The sequence below is a fragment of the Nicrophorus vespilloides genome, unplaced genomic scaffold (genome assembly GCF_001412225.1).
Source record: "Nicrophorus vespilloides isolate i.1.1-1 unplaced genomic scaffold, Nicve_v1.0, whole genome shotgun sequence".
NCBI lineage: Eukaryota > Metazoa > Arthropoda > Insecta > Coleoptera > Silphidae > Nicrophorus > Nicrophorus vespilloides.
This window is the reverse complement of record NW_017097731.1, coordinates 410250-426769: the sequence shown is the minus strand read 5'-3', so window position 1 is coordinate 426769 and position 16520 is coordinate 410250. Positions and strand designations below refer to the sequence as shown.

At 33.4% G+C, this 16520-nt stretch overlaps 5 protein-coding genes across 6 annotated transcripts; 3 read left to right on the top strand and 2 right to left on the bottom strand.

Annotated features, from left to right (window-relative positions):
• The first annotated feature begins 325 nt into the window (after positions 1-325).
• LOC108560836 (cullin-associated NEDD8-dissociated protein 1) lies at positions 326-5240 on the top strand. Of its 2 annotated transcripts, XM_017918545.1 has the most exons (16): positions 326-456; positions 519-638; positions 700-869; positions 926-1139; positions 1196-1488; positions 1544-1706; positions 1763-2027; positions 2083-2342; positions 2398-2922; positions 2978-3278; positions 3331-3631; positions 3686-3884; positions 3941-4198; positions 4260-4448; positions 4507-4897; positions 4969-5240. In XM_017918545.1, the coding sequence occupies exons 2-16, from the start codon at positions 591-593 to the stop codon at positions 5094-5096; spliced, it is 3705 nt and encodes a 1234-aa protein (XP_017774034.1). In that variant the 5' UTR covers positions 326-456; positions 519-590; the 3' UTR covers positions 5097-5240. The 2 variants fall into 2 exon arrangements, with proteins under 2 accessions (XP_017774034.1, XP_017774033.1); XM_017918544.1 differs by having other exon boundaries at positions 326-638.
• Positions 5241-5292: 52 nt separating this feature from the next.
• On the bottom strand, positions 5293-6645 carry LOC108560837 (trans-1,2-dihydrobenzene-1,2-diol dehydrogenase-like). Its single transcript, XM_017918546.1, has 4 exons — positions 6406-6645; positions 6066-6357; positions 5764-6013; positions 5293-5604 (listed from the first exon to the last, which is right to left on the bottom strand). Exons 1-4 carry the CDS (start codon positions 6605-6607, stop codon positions 5350-5352), a joined length of 999 nt encoding a protein of 332 aa, XP_017774035.1. The 5' UTR covers positions 6608-6645; the 3' UTR covers positions 5293-5349.
• A 109-nt stretch (positions 6646-6754) lies between these two features.
• LOC108560823 (uncharacterized protein C45G9.7-like) lies at positions 6755-7879 on the bottom strand. Its single transcript, XM_017918520.1, has 3 exons — positions 7563-7879; positions 7393-7506; positions 6755-7338 (listed from the first exon to the last, which is right to left on the bottom strand). The coding sequence occupies exons 1-3, from the start codon at positions 7614-7616 to the stop codon at positions 7150-7152; spliced, it is 357 nt and encodes a 118-aa protein (XP_017774009.1). The 5' UTR covers positions 7617-7879; the 3' UTR covers positions 6755-7149.
• A 130-nt stretch (positions 7880-8009) lies between these two features.
• On the top strand, positions 8010-8822 carry LOC108560824 (uncharacterized protein C45G9.7-like). Its single transcript, XM_017918521.1, has 3 exons — positions 8010-8255; positions 8315-8428; positions 8479-8822. Exons 1-3 carry the CDS (start codon positions 8202-8204, stop codon positions 8665-8667), a joined length of 357 nt encoding a protein of 118 aa, XP_017774010.1. The 5' UTR covers positions 8010-8201; the 3' UTR covers positions 8668-8822.
• Positions 8823-10081: 1259 nt separating this feature from the next.
• Positions 10082-14533, top strand: LOC108560842 (protein ABHD17B). Its single transcript, XM_017918554.1, has 3 exons — positions 10082-10871; positions 12142-12274; positions 12338-14533. The coding sequence occupies exons 1-3, from the start codon at positions 10228-10230 to the stop codon at positions 12419-12421; spliced, it is 861 nt and encodes a 286-aa protein (XP_017774043.1). The 5' UTR covers positions 10082-10227; the 3' UTR covers positions 12422-14533.
• The last annotated feature ends 1987 nt before the right edge of the window (positions 14534-16520 follow it).

The window sequence follows — 16520 nt, the reverse complement described above, 5'->3', positions numbered from 1 at the left end:
ATATAAAAAGCGAATAGTTAGATTCATTTTAGCAATTGATGTAAAAAAAAACTTGAGAGATTCGCTTAATTACACCGATTTTAAATTTTGAAATTGCAACTGTGGCAACAGGAGTAATAGGATGTGGATGCCCCTTCATAGATGGAGGTGCAGTTTTACTAGAAAAAGAAGTATCTTTTATTGTTTTGTTTTAAACATTTGACAAATTATTCTAATTGAAAACGGTTCTCTTTTAAATTTACAAATTTAAATAAATATTTCTATTTATTCTTCTTCAATCTTCACACCATTCAATAGGCAACTTCAGGGTGGTGAATGACAAATGCATTGCAGTTGCAGCCACTTACACAGTGACCAGCGCAATTAGTTAATAACATATTTTTATCATCGAACAACATTTGATTCAATAGTTAAAGTACATTAAGTGACGTACAGAGCATTTGCTGACCGATGCCGGTTAGTTGCATAGAATAAATACTATGATAATACCTTAAAACTAATCAGTGTTGATTGGTTAGAGTAAGCTCTAAGCAATTCTTGTCCAGTAGAATCGGAAACAAAAATCATCAACCGTGGCGCAGAAAAGCAGAATGACGATGGCCAGCGTCTCCTATCAGATAGCTAATTTGCTGGAGAAGGTAAGCAATTTTGTAACAGCTATTAGAAGAATTTCTGTTGAGACTCTCATTCAATTCTTAGATGCAGTCATCTGATAAAGATTTTCGGTTTATGGCCACAAATGATCTGATGACTGAGCTACAGAAGGATAGCATTAAACTTGATGATGATTCTGAAAGGAAGGTTGTCAAGATGCTCCTGAAGCTGCTTGAGGATAAAAATGGTGAAGTGCAAAACCTGGCAGTGAAATGGTAAGTGCCACATCCTCTTCCATAGTGTAAATATTTTATTAATATATGTAATTCAGCTTGGGTCCACTTGTCAACAAAGTGAAAGAATATCAAGTAGAAACTATTGTTGAATCCTTGTGCACCAATATGATATCAGAGAAAGAACAGTTGAGAGATATCTCTAGCATTGGTCTGAAAACTGTAATTGCAGAACTGCCACAAGCACCTGGTGGATTGTCTGGAAATATCTGCAAACATATAACATCACGTCTAACTACAGCAATAGAAAGAGTAATATCACATATTTAATTTTTGGCCTTTTAATTATTAAAGTTTGTAAATTTTAGCAAGAAGACGTTTCTGTCCAATTGGAAGCTTTAGATATAGTCGCCGATCTTTTGGCGAGGTTTGGAAATGTTTTATCTTCATTTCATGCAGCTATTCTCAGCGCTTTATTGCCGCAATTAACATCGCCGAGACAGGCGGTCAGGAAGCGTACGATTATGGCTTTAAGCAACTTTGTGCTATCCTGCAATACATCATTATACCATAAACTTATTGAACATTTGAAGAACGGTTTAAGTACTGAGACAAATCACACGCAGATCAGAACATACATCCAATGCGTCGCTTCCGTATGGTAAATATGATCAACAATTAGAGGTAATTTAATTATTACAATAATGTTTTTTTAGCCGTCAATCGGGCCACAGATTTGGAGAACATATCGAAATATTTGTTGAGTTGATAATGAAATATATAAATCTTGATGATGATGAGCTCAGGGAGTTCTGCTTGCAAGCGTTTGAGTCATTTGTAAACAGATGTCCTAAGGAGATCACCCATCACATTCAAACTGTAGGTATTCTCACTATATACTAAACACTAGTAATTTCAATTGTTAAAAAATATAGGTAACAGGATTATGTTTGAAATATATAACTTACGATCCGAACTACAACTACGATGATGACGATGAAAATGAGGGCGTTATGGATGCCGAGCAAGATGATGAAGATGACGATGATGAAAATGATGAATATAGCGACGATGATGACATGAGCTGGAAAGTTCGCAGGTCCGCCGCTAAATGTTTAGAAGGAATCATCACGAGCAGGCACGAATTGCTCCCAGAGTTTTACAAAACTTTATCGCCTGCTATGATTGTCAGATTCAAAGGTATATTTATAAAAAATAAAATAAAATTGAGAGCTTTAGCGAGTTGTATTTTCAGAGAGAGAAGAGAATGTAAAATCCGACATTTTCCATGCATACATCGCTCTTTTGAAGCAAACGAAAACTTCTATAAATGTTAACATTGATCCTGATTCCATGGAACAGGAGACTCCTGTCTCTTTGTTACAACAACAAGTACCATCAATTGTCAAAAGTGTGAGCGTACAGATGAAGGAGAAGTCTGTCAAAACTAGACAAGATTGTTTCAATTTACTTAAAGAACTATGTGCTGTACTACCAGGCGCTCTAACACAACAAGTACGTTTAACGTTATCCATTAATTGACTACCATATATGATTTTCATGCTTTCAGATTGGCGAATTAGTACCCGGAATACAGTATTCCTTGGGCGAGAAAAACTCGAGCAGTAACATGAAAATTGATGCGCTCTCATTTATTTACTGCCTTTTAACAACTCATCAACCGCCAGTTTTTCATCCATATATTGCTGTTATATTACCACCGGTGATTTCAGCTGTGGGTGATAGCTTTTACAAGATCACTGCAGAGGCTTTAAATGTATTACAAGAGATGGTTAAGGTGATCAGGCCATTAACAGCCCCCTCTAGTTTTAACTTTACTCCATTCACAAATGATATATACAACTGCACGTTAGTTCGCCTGAAGGCTACTGACATTGACCAAGAAGTTAAGGAGAGAGCAATCTCCACAATGGGACAGATCATCTGCAATTTGGGCGATTTCCTACGAAAGGAATTACCCACCTGTTTGCCCTTGTTCTTGGATAGATTGAGGAATGAAATCACGCGTTTAACTGCAGTAAAGGCTCTCACCAAAATTGCAGGTTCTCCGCTAGGAATTAACCTACCAATTATAGTATGTAAATTGCAACTATATACTATGTTCATTATTAATTTATTTGTGATCTTAGAATGAAGCTATACCAATTTTGGGATCATTTCTGAGGAAGAATCAAAGGGCGCTGAAGCTTAGCACTTTATCGCTTATCGATTGCTTAATAAAGAACTATCAGCACAACTTGAATCCAGAGTTGTTGTCACATGTTATAGTTGAATTGCCACCATTGTTGGATGAATCTGACTTGCATATTGCACAATGGACTCTAGTGATTTTGAAATCTATCGCTGAAAATCACCCGAAGGCACTCTATGACATTAATACTACCATCATGACCGAGATACTTGTACTGTTAAAGTCACCCCTTTTACAAGGTTCGTCCATTTTCAATGATTTCTTATTTATTTATTAATACTTAATTTATAGGTGCCGCATTGACTTCTATGTTGGAATTCTTCCAAGCACTTGTTCAGTGCCAAATTCCAAGCATTGGTTACGATGAAGTGTTGCTTCTTCTGCTGAACCCTATCATTCACACTAGTGGCAACCAGTTTGTTCATAAACAAGCTTATTATTCTATGGCTAAATGTGTTGCTGCTATCACTGCAATTTGCCCGAATATGGCTTTACCTGTTGTTAATAAATTTGTAAACGACATTAAGCGCAGCAAAACTGATAGCGAACATATCTTTTGCTTGCTGATTATTGGTGAAATTGGTCGTAATATGTATGTTTCATTTAATGATTATTTGTAGATGCTTATAATATTTGATGATTTTAGTGATTTAACATCTATTGGCCATTTGGAACAAGAGATAATTGCGTCTTTTTATAATATATCTGAGGAGGTCAAAACAGCAGCTAGCTATGCTCTAGGAAGTATTTCTATTGGCAATTTAAGACAATATTTACCCATAATTCTGAAAGAAATTCAGAATCAACCCAAGAGACAATATCTATTGTTACATTCTCTTAAAGAAGTAAGAAAATCTATTTAATATGAAATGTATATAATATTATATTTTAATTGCTTTAGATTATCACATGTTTATCATCAACAACTGATGGTGTCAGGCAATTACTTCCATATGTGCCACCAATTTGGAAGCAATTGTTCAAGCATTGCGAATGCAAAGAGGAAGGTTCAAGGAATGTTGTAGCAGAATGCTTGGGCAAGCTTACCTTGATTGACCCAGCACATCTGTTGGGTAAACTAAAGGAGAGTCTTAATTCACCATCACCTTTAATGAGAACCACAGTAGTCACTGCTGTGAAATTCACAATTTCTGATCAAGTGAGCTACAACAAACAAATCTTGAAAGTTGTGCATTTTAATTGTCTGTTGAAAATTTTAGCCGCAGCCAATCGATTCTTTACTGCGTCAGTGTATTGGTCAATTCCTAAATACGCTTCAAGATCCTGACTTGAATGTTAGAAGAGTAGCATTAGTGGCATTCAACTCAGCAGCTCATAATAAGCCATCTTTGATCAGAGATTTATTGGATTCGATCTTACCTCAGCTTTACAGTGAAACCAAAGTGAAGGTAAGTAATCTCTCATATTTTTTAAAATTATGTTATACATTGTGGATGGATTTTACAGAAAGAGTTGATACGAGAGGTAGAAATGGGGCCGTTCAAGCACACAGTCGACGATGGTCTGGATATACGAAAGGCAGCGTTCGAGTGCATGTATACTTTATTGGACTCATGCGTCGACCGTATTGATATTTTCGAATTTCTTAACCAAGTTGAAAATGGCTTGAAGGACCACTATGATATTAAGATGTTGACATACTTAATGACCGCAAGGTTATCTCAGATCTGCCCTGGTGCAGTCTTGCAAAGATTAGACAAACTAGTAGAACCTTTGCGAGTTACTTGCACCACCAAAGTCAAAGCGAACTCTGTGAAGCAGGAGTACGAGAAACAGGATGAACTGAAGAGATCTGCAATGCGAGCCGTTTCAGCTCTTCTTACTATTCCAGACGCAGGTTAGATAGCATACATGATCAAGTTGAGTTTCATTAATCCCATTGGACATGGGTCTCTTGTTTTCTTTCAGACAAAAATCCATACCTCAGCGAATTTCTCACACAGATCAAAAACTCTCCAGACCTTCAACCGATATTTGAATCTATTCAAAAAGATAACAGCGGGCACCATGATTGTTTCCTCATGGATCAAAGTTAAACTATTGGGATGTTCCCTTTATAGAAGTGTTGATGTTAAGCTGTAATTATAATTATTTTCGTTCCGTGAGCAATTCTAAGATGAATTTATAACAAATGTGTATATCTTTTCAAAAGGAAAGACAAAATTATACGTATACATACATATATGTCTATAGAGGAAATGTGCTATTTTCTGTAATATTTATGTATCTATCTTTTTTTAATAACCTTTTCTTTATTTTTTACCATAAGATCTGAAAACGTTGACAAAATTATAGATCTTGTTCAAAGACTACCCCAACATTTTTCCTCCACATATCCATCAACTCGGATAGCCCTAAACTCTCTTCATGAGACATGTGAGGACTTTCAAGCAGCCCGTCTTTTATGCAACGCCTACATTCTTCGGCCTCGTAAGAAAGACCGGTGCTATGGAAGAAGTTAAACTCTGCTTGACTTTTGGGTAACTCGAACTCGAAAGTCTCGTCGTTAATTTCCATCTTAGTTGGGCACCAAAACATTGGAATCTAAAGATATTCGAAAAAGATAAAATTATATATAAAGCTACACTAGAAAATGAAGTTTTTAACTTATTTAAAAGTCTTTAGTTTTGTAACTTAAGTCGTTATTATTAAAAGAAGAAATACCTATATATGTAAAGAAATTCTTTAATTTCGAAGACTTACTTTGATTGCACCCTTTGTTCCTATAATGGTTGCTTCGTTAGAGAAAGTAGCTACAGAAGTAGTCGAAATTACTGCAGTAGCCTTTCCAGGATATTGAATAATTGCGTTTGCAGATTCATCGACATTATTTACATTCAAATACCCGGATCCCAGAAACTTTGTCGGTTTTAACCCTTTGAATACGAACTGACAGAATTGCAAAGTGTACACGCCCAAATCTAGAATGGTTCCACCGCCAAGTTCTTTCGTGCTACAATTGATGAATTATAAATTGCATAATACATAACATATATAATATTAACTTCAATCTTGGAACTTCTGCAATGGGGAAACCGAAACATGCGTTTACGTATTTCACATCGCCGATTATTCCTGAGTCCAGAGTTTCCCTAAGTTTTTTATAAATTGGGAAACAGCGAGACCAAACTGCTTCCATAAGAAACAACTTCTTCTCCTTAGCAAATGCTACCAGTTCTTGGCTTTGCTTCCGATTAAGAGTCAGAGGTTTCTCGCAAAGAACATGTTTACCATGTTGCAGCATCATTTTACTCACCTCAAAATGACCCGTATTTATAACACCGACATAAACAATGTCTAAAATAAATTATACAATAATATTAATTAACTTCATATTTAGGTTACCTATGTTCTCGCATTTTGCCAAGCTTTCGTAACCCTCAATAGCTTGAGGAATGTTTAACTTTTCTGAAAATACCTTGGCCGTTTCCAAAGATCTCGCTGCCACTGCAACGACTTCATGATTTTTATCGGGTAATGTCTGCAAAGCACACACGAAATCATTGGAAATTTTTCCAGCTGAGGCGATTCCCCAACGCAGAGCCATGTTTACAACGTAATTTAATCGGCGACTATTGAGAAAAACATTATATCGAGTACATCTACATAGAAAAAATCTATCTATGGAGATAAGCACAATCAAAAGATAAAAGTTAATTTGGAAAATATGAAGTAAATAGAAATGAAAAATGCATTTGGTCATATAACATTTTATTTGTAATATTTGGTCAGCAAATTGCCTGAACAGACAAATGTTCTTTTTTTTTTGGCTTATTTATGCTGTATACTATATATTTTTCTAAATAATGTTCATAACCATAAATCACATACACAATACAATGGCTTTATTACATTCCTCATTGATTAGACTATTTACTTTTTTTTATATTCTCCTAAAATAGTATATAGCCTTTAATGATCTGTAAAACATTTATTTTTGAACAATTTGTAAAGAAACAGTAAACATGAAGCGCTAAAACACACATGGTGCACATATTGGAATATTTGGTAACTATGACACAATCATTTCTAATACTGAAAACTTGGGTCATGGAATGTCTTTTGTAATGTTTGTATATAAACTTATATTTAAGTTGATGTGACTCCTTTACGGGCTACAAGTAAATTAAGTACAGTGTGTTTTTGCACATAGCTAACAGCCTTCTTATGGGTAACCATTGTAAAATCATAGCCATTGCACTGCAATATTTTGTCATGCACCCGAAGGCCACTTCTAGATGCTGGGCTTGAATCATGAACCTCAGTCACATAAATTCCCTACAAAATAAAAAACTAATTAAATCAACTTCAATGGTTATCCATATTACTTACATTATCTGTGTATCCTTGAGGACTCTTCCTACAATCCTGGTCTATGCCACCACCTATTTTGAATCCACAAATAAGGTTTTCTCCATCTACATCTTTGTGCAATGTAATTGGAATCTGTGATGAGTAATCAATGAGTAAGTTGTTCGATATTCATAAAACTTATTACTTACACTCAAGCATTCCATTGCAGTTCCTGCTTGATGTTGAAATGCCATTTTAGCCATGATTGCTGTTTATATTTCTCTTTGTAGGTAATTCACTAATTTATATGTTTAATTGTAATAATCGCTTTTCAGCTTGTCTCGCCCTTAATTAACCTTACGTTGCTTTCCGTAACGTGTATATAAAATTGTTATATATAGTTATGATTTAAAAATATTTGTTAAAACGTAGAAACCAAAACGCAGATGGAATATCACTGAATATGTATAAACACAAGAACAAATTTCTCTTGCACTCTGACAACCTAACTACAGTGAGATCAGTGGGTGTTCTCCGCGTGCGCGCCTGTTGCTATATCATGGATGGTGTTTGGATATGGCGCAAGTCCGATAAATGATCTCAAAACCAGTTTGGAGTAGAGCGTGATCTAACAATCAGCTTTATTATTGTTTGTATTGCATCAAGTAAAATCTGGCAAGCAACAAGATCTGAAGTAGTAAACCAAACTACCACTACTTGAGGAACAACGGTTCTTTATAATATATAGTCGCGCTGACATCAATATCAATAAAGAAGCTGCCAGCTTGGAAATATCTTCAGTTTGTTATTTTTCGTAAAAGTAAACAAACTAATTAAACGCAGCAGTCATGGCTAAAATGGCATTTCAGCATCAAGCAGGCACTGCTATGGAATGCTTGTGTGTAAGTACAAAAAAAACATTGTTAATAATTGCTGTAACTACAACTCTATTTATCTTAAGATTCCCATCACACTCCACAAGGAAGTTGAAGGAGACAAACTCATCTGTGGCTTCAAAATTGGTGGAGGCATTGACCAGGACTGCTGGAAAAGTCCACAAGGATATACAGATAATGTAAGCTGAATATGAGAAATGAACATTTAATCATTTTAATCTCTTGGTAGGGCATCTATGTGACTGAAGTTCATGAGTCCAGTCCAGCTTCTAGAAGTGGATTGAGGGTTCATGATAAGATTTTGCAATGCAATGGATATGATTTTACTATGGTTACCCATAAGAAAGCAGTCAGCTATGTCCAGAAGCATCCTGTACTCAATTTGCTGGTGGCACGAAAAGGAGTCACATCTACATAGCCAATATTCCATGTGGAATTTATTCCATTTCTCAGTATTACACCTAAAATTTTTGAAAACATTGTGTCATACCAATACCAAATAGTCCAATAGATATTTTTTAACTGTTTAAATAGAATATTTTATTAACTATTTTTTAATTATGCTGCTAAATGTATGATACTTTATTTTGTAATGTAATATTTAAATGTTTTTTTTATGTTTCAATTGATAGTTTTACAGAATGTTATTATAATAAATGTTGTTTATATGATATGATTTGTAATTGCTATTTATAAACTGTAATACCCAGTTTTCGAAATCTTATCACAGAGATCTTAAATAACTACAAACAGATATATTTACTTTATGACTCATCTAAACTTCTGCATCTCTGACGAAGAATTTATTGCTCTTTCAAGGTTACATGCAGATTAGTTAATACGTAATCTTTTTTTTATGAGACGAATGATGATGGTAATGCGGATGACTCAATTCAAATGCATATGATACTTGCATAAGTTGGATATATGGGAATGCAATTATATTAATACAAATTAGAGCAAAGATTATGTTACACATAGACAAATATTATTATGTAATTATAGTGAGTTAGAACAAAACAACCATTCTTCTTAGGTTGGGGAATCATCGTTGGTACACTTTTTAAGCAGTTACTTTCTATGAGTCACTTAAGAGATTTCTCCGAGTAGACGGTGAATATGCTTTACTCTCAAGGATAATAATTCTTGTGACTCAAGTGGCTGACTGTTAAATTTTTATGTTGTTTAGGCTGTTTTACTAAATCAATGTTATTTAGGAAAATAAAACAAAAGACAGGAAAATTTTATTAATTGCTATTAATAAAAGATTATTGTTTTATTTATTGATTATTTATTCAGTAGATAATTATTTTGTTTTTTGACACAACCATATTGCAAATTGAATTGTATTTTGTGTATGGAAGCAATTGAATTGTAACGTTTTGATGATAAAACATTTTTTGATACTGATTCATAATGAATGAATAGTCGTAAATGGGAATATTTGATAAGGACAAAAATGCATAACGAAGCTAGCGTTAATTTATAATATTTTAAAGAGAAAATGTTATGCTTTAGTAATTTGTGATAGAACCATAAATAGAAGGTAAACATTTGATATCCTTCCTATTGTTTAAAGTAGTTTAAATGTTTATTGCTGTTTATTTGACTTTAAAAGTTGTTTGAGCAAAGAATTGTTTTATTGATAATTAAGGTATGAGTAAAATGTAAATAATTGATAAAGGACGATTAATAGCGCAAAAATGCGTTGATTATGAATTGTGCATTGTATAGGTATGTAAACAATAGATTGATATTGGTGGATATTGGTCAAGTATAAAAGGTGTGCAGTTCTAGCAACTCTTTTTAGTATTCGAACAGTGGCAGCACTGAAAGTTTTTGAAGGTTCACAAAATAAAATGGCGCTTGTAACAATGGACGTCGCGTTTTATTGTAGTTGCTGAAAAGTTTTGTTTAGTGGTTATTTATTAGAAAAAACGTTAGTTTCGCAGCCGTAGTTGAATTAAACGTAGTGAAGATGAATGGTCTGAGTATTAGTGAGTGGTGTTGCTTGCTCTGTTGTCCTCCCTGTCCGAGCAGGATCGCAGCCAAATTGGCTTTCATACCACCAGAGCCCACATACGACTTCCTCGCCGATGGAAGCGGCAAATACTCACTGACACTTTCAGAAAGGGCCGAATGGCAGTTCTCCGAAAGGGAGAAGGAAAACGTAGAAGGTTTCTACACCAGAACTAGCCGCGGCAACAAAATCGCCTGTGTTTTCGTCCGATGCAGCTCCACTGCCAGATTCACCATTCTGTTCTCACATGGAAACGCCGTCGATTTAGGCCAGATGAGCACCTTTTATCTAAACTTAGGCTCTAGTATAAACTGCAATGTATTTGGTTATGACTACTCTGGCTATGGACTTAGCGGTGGCAAGCCATCTGAGAAGAACCTCTACGCTGACATTGATGCAGCCTGGTTAGCTCTAAGGACTCGCTATGGCATCAGCCCCGAGAACATAATCCTCTATGGGCAGAGTATTGGCACTGTGCCTACAGTAGATCTGGCTTCCCGATATGAGGTTGGTGCTGTGATCCTGCACTCTCCACTCATGTCTGGTATGAGAGTGGCATTCCCCAAAACCAAGAGGACTTGGTTCTTCGATGTATTCCCCAGGTAATAAATAATGAGTACAATATTGATATTCATAATCAACAAATGATGTGTCACAAAAATTAATTGACAATCATGCTATTTAATTAGGTCTCATTGTATATAAAAAAATGTAAAGTTGCAAAATATTCTTTGTGCTCATCGAAAATTTTATTGTTCATGCATGCACACACAAGATAAAATTATTATTAGCATGGCAGATAGATAATGTACTTTTTGTTATATTTGATTAAACTAAATAATATGAGCGAGTGATAAAAGCGAGGTGTATATTCCCTTCAAATATTCATCCGAGATACGAAAATACACACAAACGCGAGGTCACATAATTGTTACATTTTCTCATTATATCTAATTCCTGTTTACTTTTTACGAATCAATATTCCGTTGCGTAAATGATACACCAAACATCATTTTTAGCGCTTTTAACAGAGAAAATTTAAAATCGCTCTTGAGATCTAATGATTAATCAATATATGAATCAATAATCCGGTGAAGAAGTGAAAGACTTGTTAATATTTCTCTCTAGTTCCGCCTTTCTCAACCTACGATCGCTCTGTTCATAACATTGACCTATTTTGTACACAACAGAAGCGAGTTGAAATTTTCGAATGAGTCTGCACAATAGAGAGGAAATATATACAAAAAAAAAAACACGCGTCAACCCCCACAAGGTTTTACGTAACATAATGGAAAGGAAATCATTTACTTTGGATTAGTAATGCATACCATTTTATTGATCCGTAGCATCCCGATCCGAATGACGCATTTTCTAAGAAGCTTTTTTTTTATCCGAATCGATCATTAGCGATTTTATCAGAATTACTGAGTACATTGCATTCCTGTTTGATAATCATTATAAGATTGGGCTTTGTTTTATATGAATCTTCATCACTAGTATTTAGATAAGTAAATTCATAAGATTCAGATTACGAAAATAGACTTCCTGGAATATTTAACATACTTTTAATTTATAATAAACATTTCTACTTGAAACGTGATCTGGTTAACAGACCCAGTAATTGTGATTTGTTATATTTTCATTTTTGAAACAAAAGATTTAAACAATGTTGAACAAAGAGTTCCTTGACCAACTCAAGGTTTCACAAGAAACCCAAACAATAATAATAACAACATACTAGTATTGCGTACAATAATAAACGCTTAACCGTGACAAAGGTCAAGACAGTTAGCAAGTACTGCCACTTGAATTATATATTTTAATATGCGTATATTATGTATTAACTTTAAAATTAAACGGTTATTTTTTTAGTATTGAAAAGATTCCGAAGGTGACTTCGCCGACTCTGTTGATCCATGGAACAGAAGATGAGATTATAGACTTTACACATGGTCGTACCATATTCGAGAGATGTCCTCGGGCCGTGGAACCCCTTTGGGTTGAGGTGAGTGAATTCTAGGTGTACAGGGTGTATCTATAGTGAAATAATGTTTTTTTATTATCGTAGGGCGCTGGACATAATGACGTGGAGTTGTTTCCCGCGTATTTCGAGAGACTGAAGCAATTTGTGAACGTGGAGTTGGTCAACTGACATCAGCTGATCGGGGAAGATTGCACTGTTAGTTCCGGTACTTCCAGCTCTCCCGGAGAGAAGCTGTTCTAGCCTATAGCAGTGGGTAGGACCGAGTGCCGACCCACTGTGCAGACGACCAACAACCTGAACCAATCACCATTGCATATTCTTACTGGAATCTTGGAACGACAGTGCAACAGTGCTCAAAACTCTCCACAAACCAGACCCCTTCCTCCACTGAAAACGAGATCTTTGCCCGCTTGTAATGGTAATATTTCAACATGTCTAAGCACATGCCGTTGTCCTATACTTGAAACTACTTGCTAGCAGTGTGAATACGTGAGACATATTTTTCGAGAAAAAAAAAAATATTATATTATATATATTTACAAGTGACAATCTTTTATTAAAACAAAATGGGAGAATGATGAGGCAATATTGTTGTGTAATATCGTGTGCTAATGCGAATCGAAATGACATATTTATTTACCTCATGATCTGAGCGGATGTAGAACAAAATAATTCTACCTCTCTTTAACACTTCCTAAACGAATCTTGAAGCATTTATATTTTGTATCTATACTCGCACATACTGTGTTTGGGAGCTATCTCGAGGCAATCGTCTTGTGTCCGACCATCGTTTCCTGGCATATTCAGGTACTGGTGATATAGGCTCCTCAGCTGAACCCGAATTTGAAACGTTGGCCAGGATATAACGCGCCACTGACGTCGTTCATGAAGTGTTAAATTATTTAAAAAAAAATGAAACAGGAGAAACGTACTTACGACGTTTGGTTCTTTCAATTTGTTTTAGAAAAAAATCTAAATATTATATGTATATGTAACATATATGTATAAGCAGCTCAATATCCGATATTCTAAATCTTCTTGTATATAGGTAATAATTGGTGTGTGCTTTATATAACTCCCCGTTTTGTGGGGTGAATAAATATGTTGCGGTGTTATATATTTAATTTTACATTTTAAAATTGGTGTTCAATGTAAGGATAACAACAAACAAACAAACCAAACATACAAATTATATCTACTAAGTGTTGCATTTGATACAATGTTGTTTTGTTTAGTGTAAATGGAAACCAAACCAAAAAGAAGAAGAAATCTCATTCAATATTCTAAAAATTTTTGCTCAAAATGCAACATGCGATGTATTTTTAAAAACTTTAAACTTAAAACAAAATCAACAAACTTAATACAAACAAAAAAAAAATATAAATAAATAAGGAAAATAACGATTTTCTAACTATTATTGAACTGACTCCAACTTTATATGTAATTAATATATAACTTAATTAATAGGTTGTTTTATAAACGTTAAGATTAAAAATATTATTAAAAAAAAAGGGAAATTATTTATCGCATAATTTAGGCAAAAGAATAATTATTATAAAAAGACTTTAAGTTATAAGATTAGGAAATAAACGAAGGATGAAAGATACTAAACACAAAAAAAGGTATTAATAACAAGTAAAACAAAAGACGAGGCATATTTGAAACAAAAACTATATAAAAGAAAATATTACTCAGAGGAAGAAATTTTGCAAGCAAATGTATTGTGATTGAAAATTTTCCTTATTTCCTAGATTTTGTTGTAACATCGTCTTAGATTGTTTTCTTCTCTCATTCAGTTTTTATTAACCCATCGTTTTATTGTTAGTTTTCGGTTATTATATATATATATAAATATCTATATAAATGTTCGTTTATAGTTGACCAGCTACTGAAAATTTTTAAAATTCTGAAACCCGAGAAGCAAACTTGCAACAACAAAAAAAAAACAAGATATGGTAACTATTGTGTGTATTTTAAAGTAACTTAATTATTATTTTTTTATGTAATGTTCCTTAAAACAATCTAGAAAATAAAGGAATTTTTTTTATATGAAACCGAGAACACAACCCAAATCCATTCAATACTCCCGCACCTTATATAATCCAAAATTATACGTAACCCTTGAATTTGAAGGCTTCTGTTAGATATCTACAAATATAGACTTAATTTGAACATTTTTATTGTGGTTTGGTGTTGTTATATATCTGTGTACATCTCCAATGTTTTCATTTGCCTGACGAATAATGTCCCCTCATTTTATTAAAAACACAAATACAGAAATTGCTTTTTCTTTTATTTCACCTGGTTGATTCAAACATTCTTACTTTTATAAAGTTTATTTTTTTTACATTTTAATTAAAGACTCGATGTTAATATACAGTTAAAAAGTCTAGATGTCGCTACAAGTGCAAATTAAAGTTTTAAATACTTCTCGTAAAAATTACTACGACCTCAGCGGATTACCATAGGGACACGATCAATAAATATAGGGTTTTTCACAATGGAACAAAATAATGTTAACAACCTCTCGTTAACAATCAATATGATATACGTATTAGTCAACACTCGAAACAAAACAAGAAATAATGTTTTTGTTTTTACTACGTTTCAAAAACATCAACAGATTAGGAAACATCCAAATTTGTTTTTTTGCTACTGCAACAAATTTCTTTATCATTATTTATTTATAATCATACGATTCTGATAAAATTTGCAAAGAACTTCTTAATAGCAATAAAATATTTAACTTACGCACTTGCTACAATAGCGGTCACAAAGATTAGTAATATTACGGTGGCAGTTAAGTACTAAAACTTTCATGTTTCTAAGACATTATTACAATAACATTTATATTATTTGCAAGCAATTCCAGCATTACATGTTCATGAACTTGTTTCAAGGCCCACTTCAGAATAACTTAGACTTCTAGAGTCGCAATTCGTTGTTGTCTTGGAAGGTTGATTAAAATGAGTACGCAGAAATGATGAAACATATGACGTTTAAAAACTGTATGTTCAGTTAATAATAGAGTACTGTGGATTATGCATCAATGGTGGACAGCAGTGGGGTTGGGTCAAGCGAAAAGGATCGATTTCAGGACGTTGACGAGATTGATGAGCCTTCTAACTTTAAATTGACAATATTTCAGTACTTGATTATGAATGTCATTGCTATGTATATATGCACACGATTCACAAAACCTACGCATCTGTTAAATGACCACGGTGTGTTTATGATGAACAACGAGATTGATCCAAGCTTGTGCGAATATATCACGCATACCGATCTGATCATCTATTTTTGACTCGGACGTGGATAGCAGCATTCCCATAGAAGTGACATTTAGATAATAGTTTTCTTGTTTTCATTTGATATGCGCATAAACTGCTTTGGACTTCTAAAGTATCTACAAAAAAAACATTCTTCTTGAGCTCAATAATAAGCTATAAGAGACGTATTTAATTGATATAAATTGTATCTACATTTTGTTTCTCATTGATTCAATTTAAGTAAACTATATTATGTATAATCATATGGAAGATCTTGTAGTCTAAATGAAACATTATTCTACGCTCAAAGATAACCAATTGATATAAATTGAATAATTGAATGCAATTGTCTCATTTCTGAAACTAGATTTCAGTGCATAATGAAATTTTGATTATACTTCTTAGAACTACTTTTCAGTTCATTCAACATTCAACTAAATAAATTTACATGATTTATCTTTACAAAAAAAAGTCATAAATACCAAACAAATTATTATTCCGTGACAAAAATAATTAATTAGAATTTGTAATTTCCTTTCTAAAAAAGAATACGTGTTATTATAATAATCAATTAATAGATTCTAATGCAAATCCATGCTCGTTTTATATTATCATATTACCCAAATAACCTATTAGCTCTATCGATATCTGACTTCTTTTTCCGGTCAAATCGTTTTGTTTTTCTCGGTTAGCGACATTAAAATTCTAAGCGTTTGTTATAAAATGTTCTCTATTTTCCATCATAAAGTTACTAATAAAAATTCATTTTTTTATCGATTTTTTAACATTATTAAATTGATGTATTTTTTAACAGTCCGATTTCCCATTTTCTACTAACTTTTTTACTGCCAGTTTGCTATTCATATATTCTATAGATAAATATTAAAAAAAAGTGTATATCATATAACATGAGTATGCAATTTTATTTGTATAATTTATCGAATTATAAGTAATTTTTTGTAATAATTATGTAAATATATAATTTATTAATGAACTAT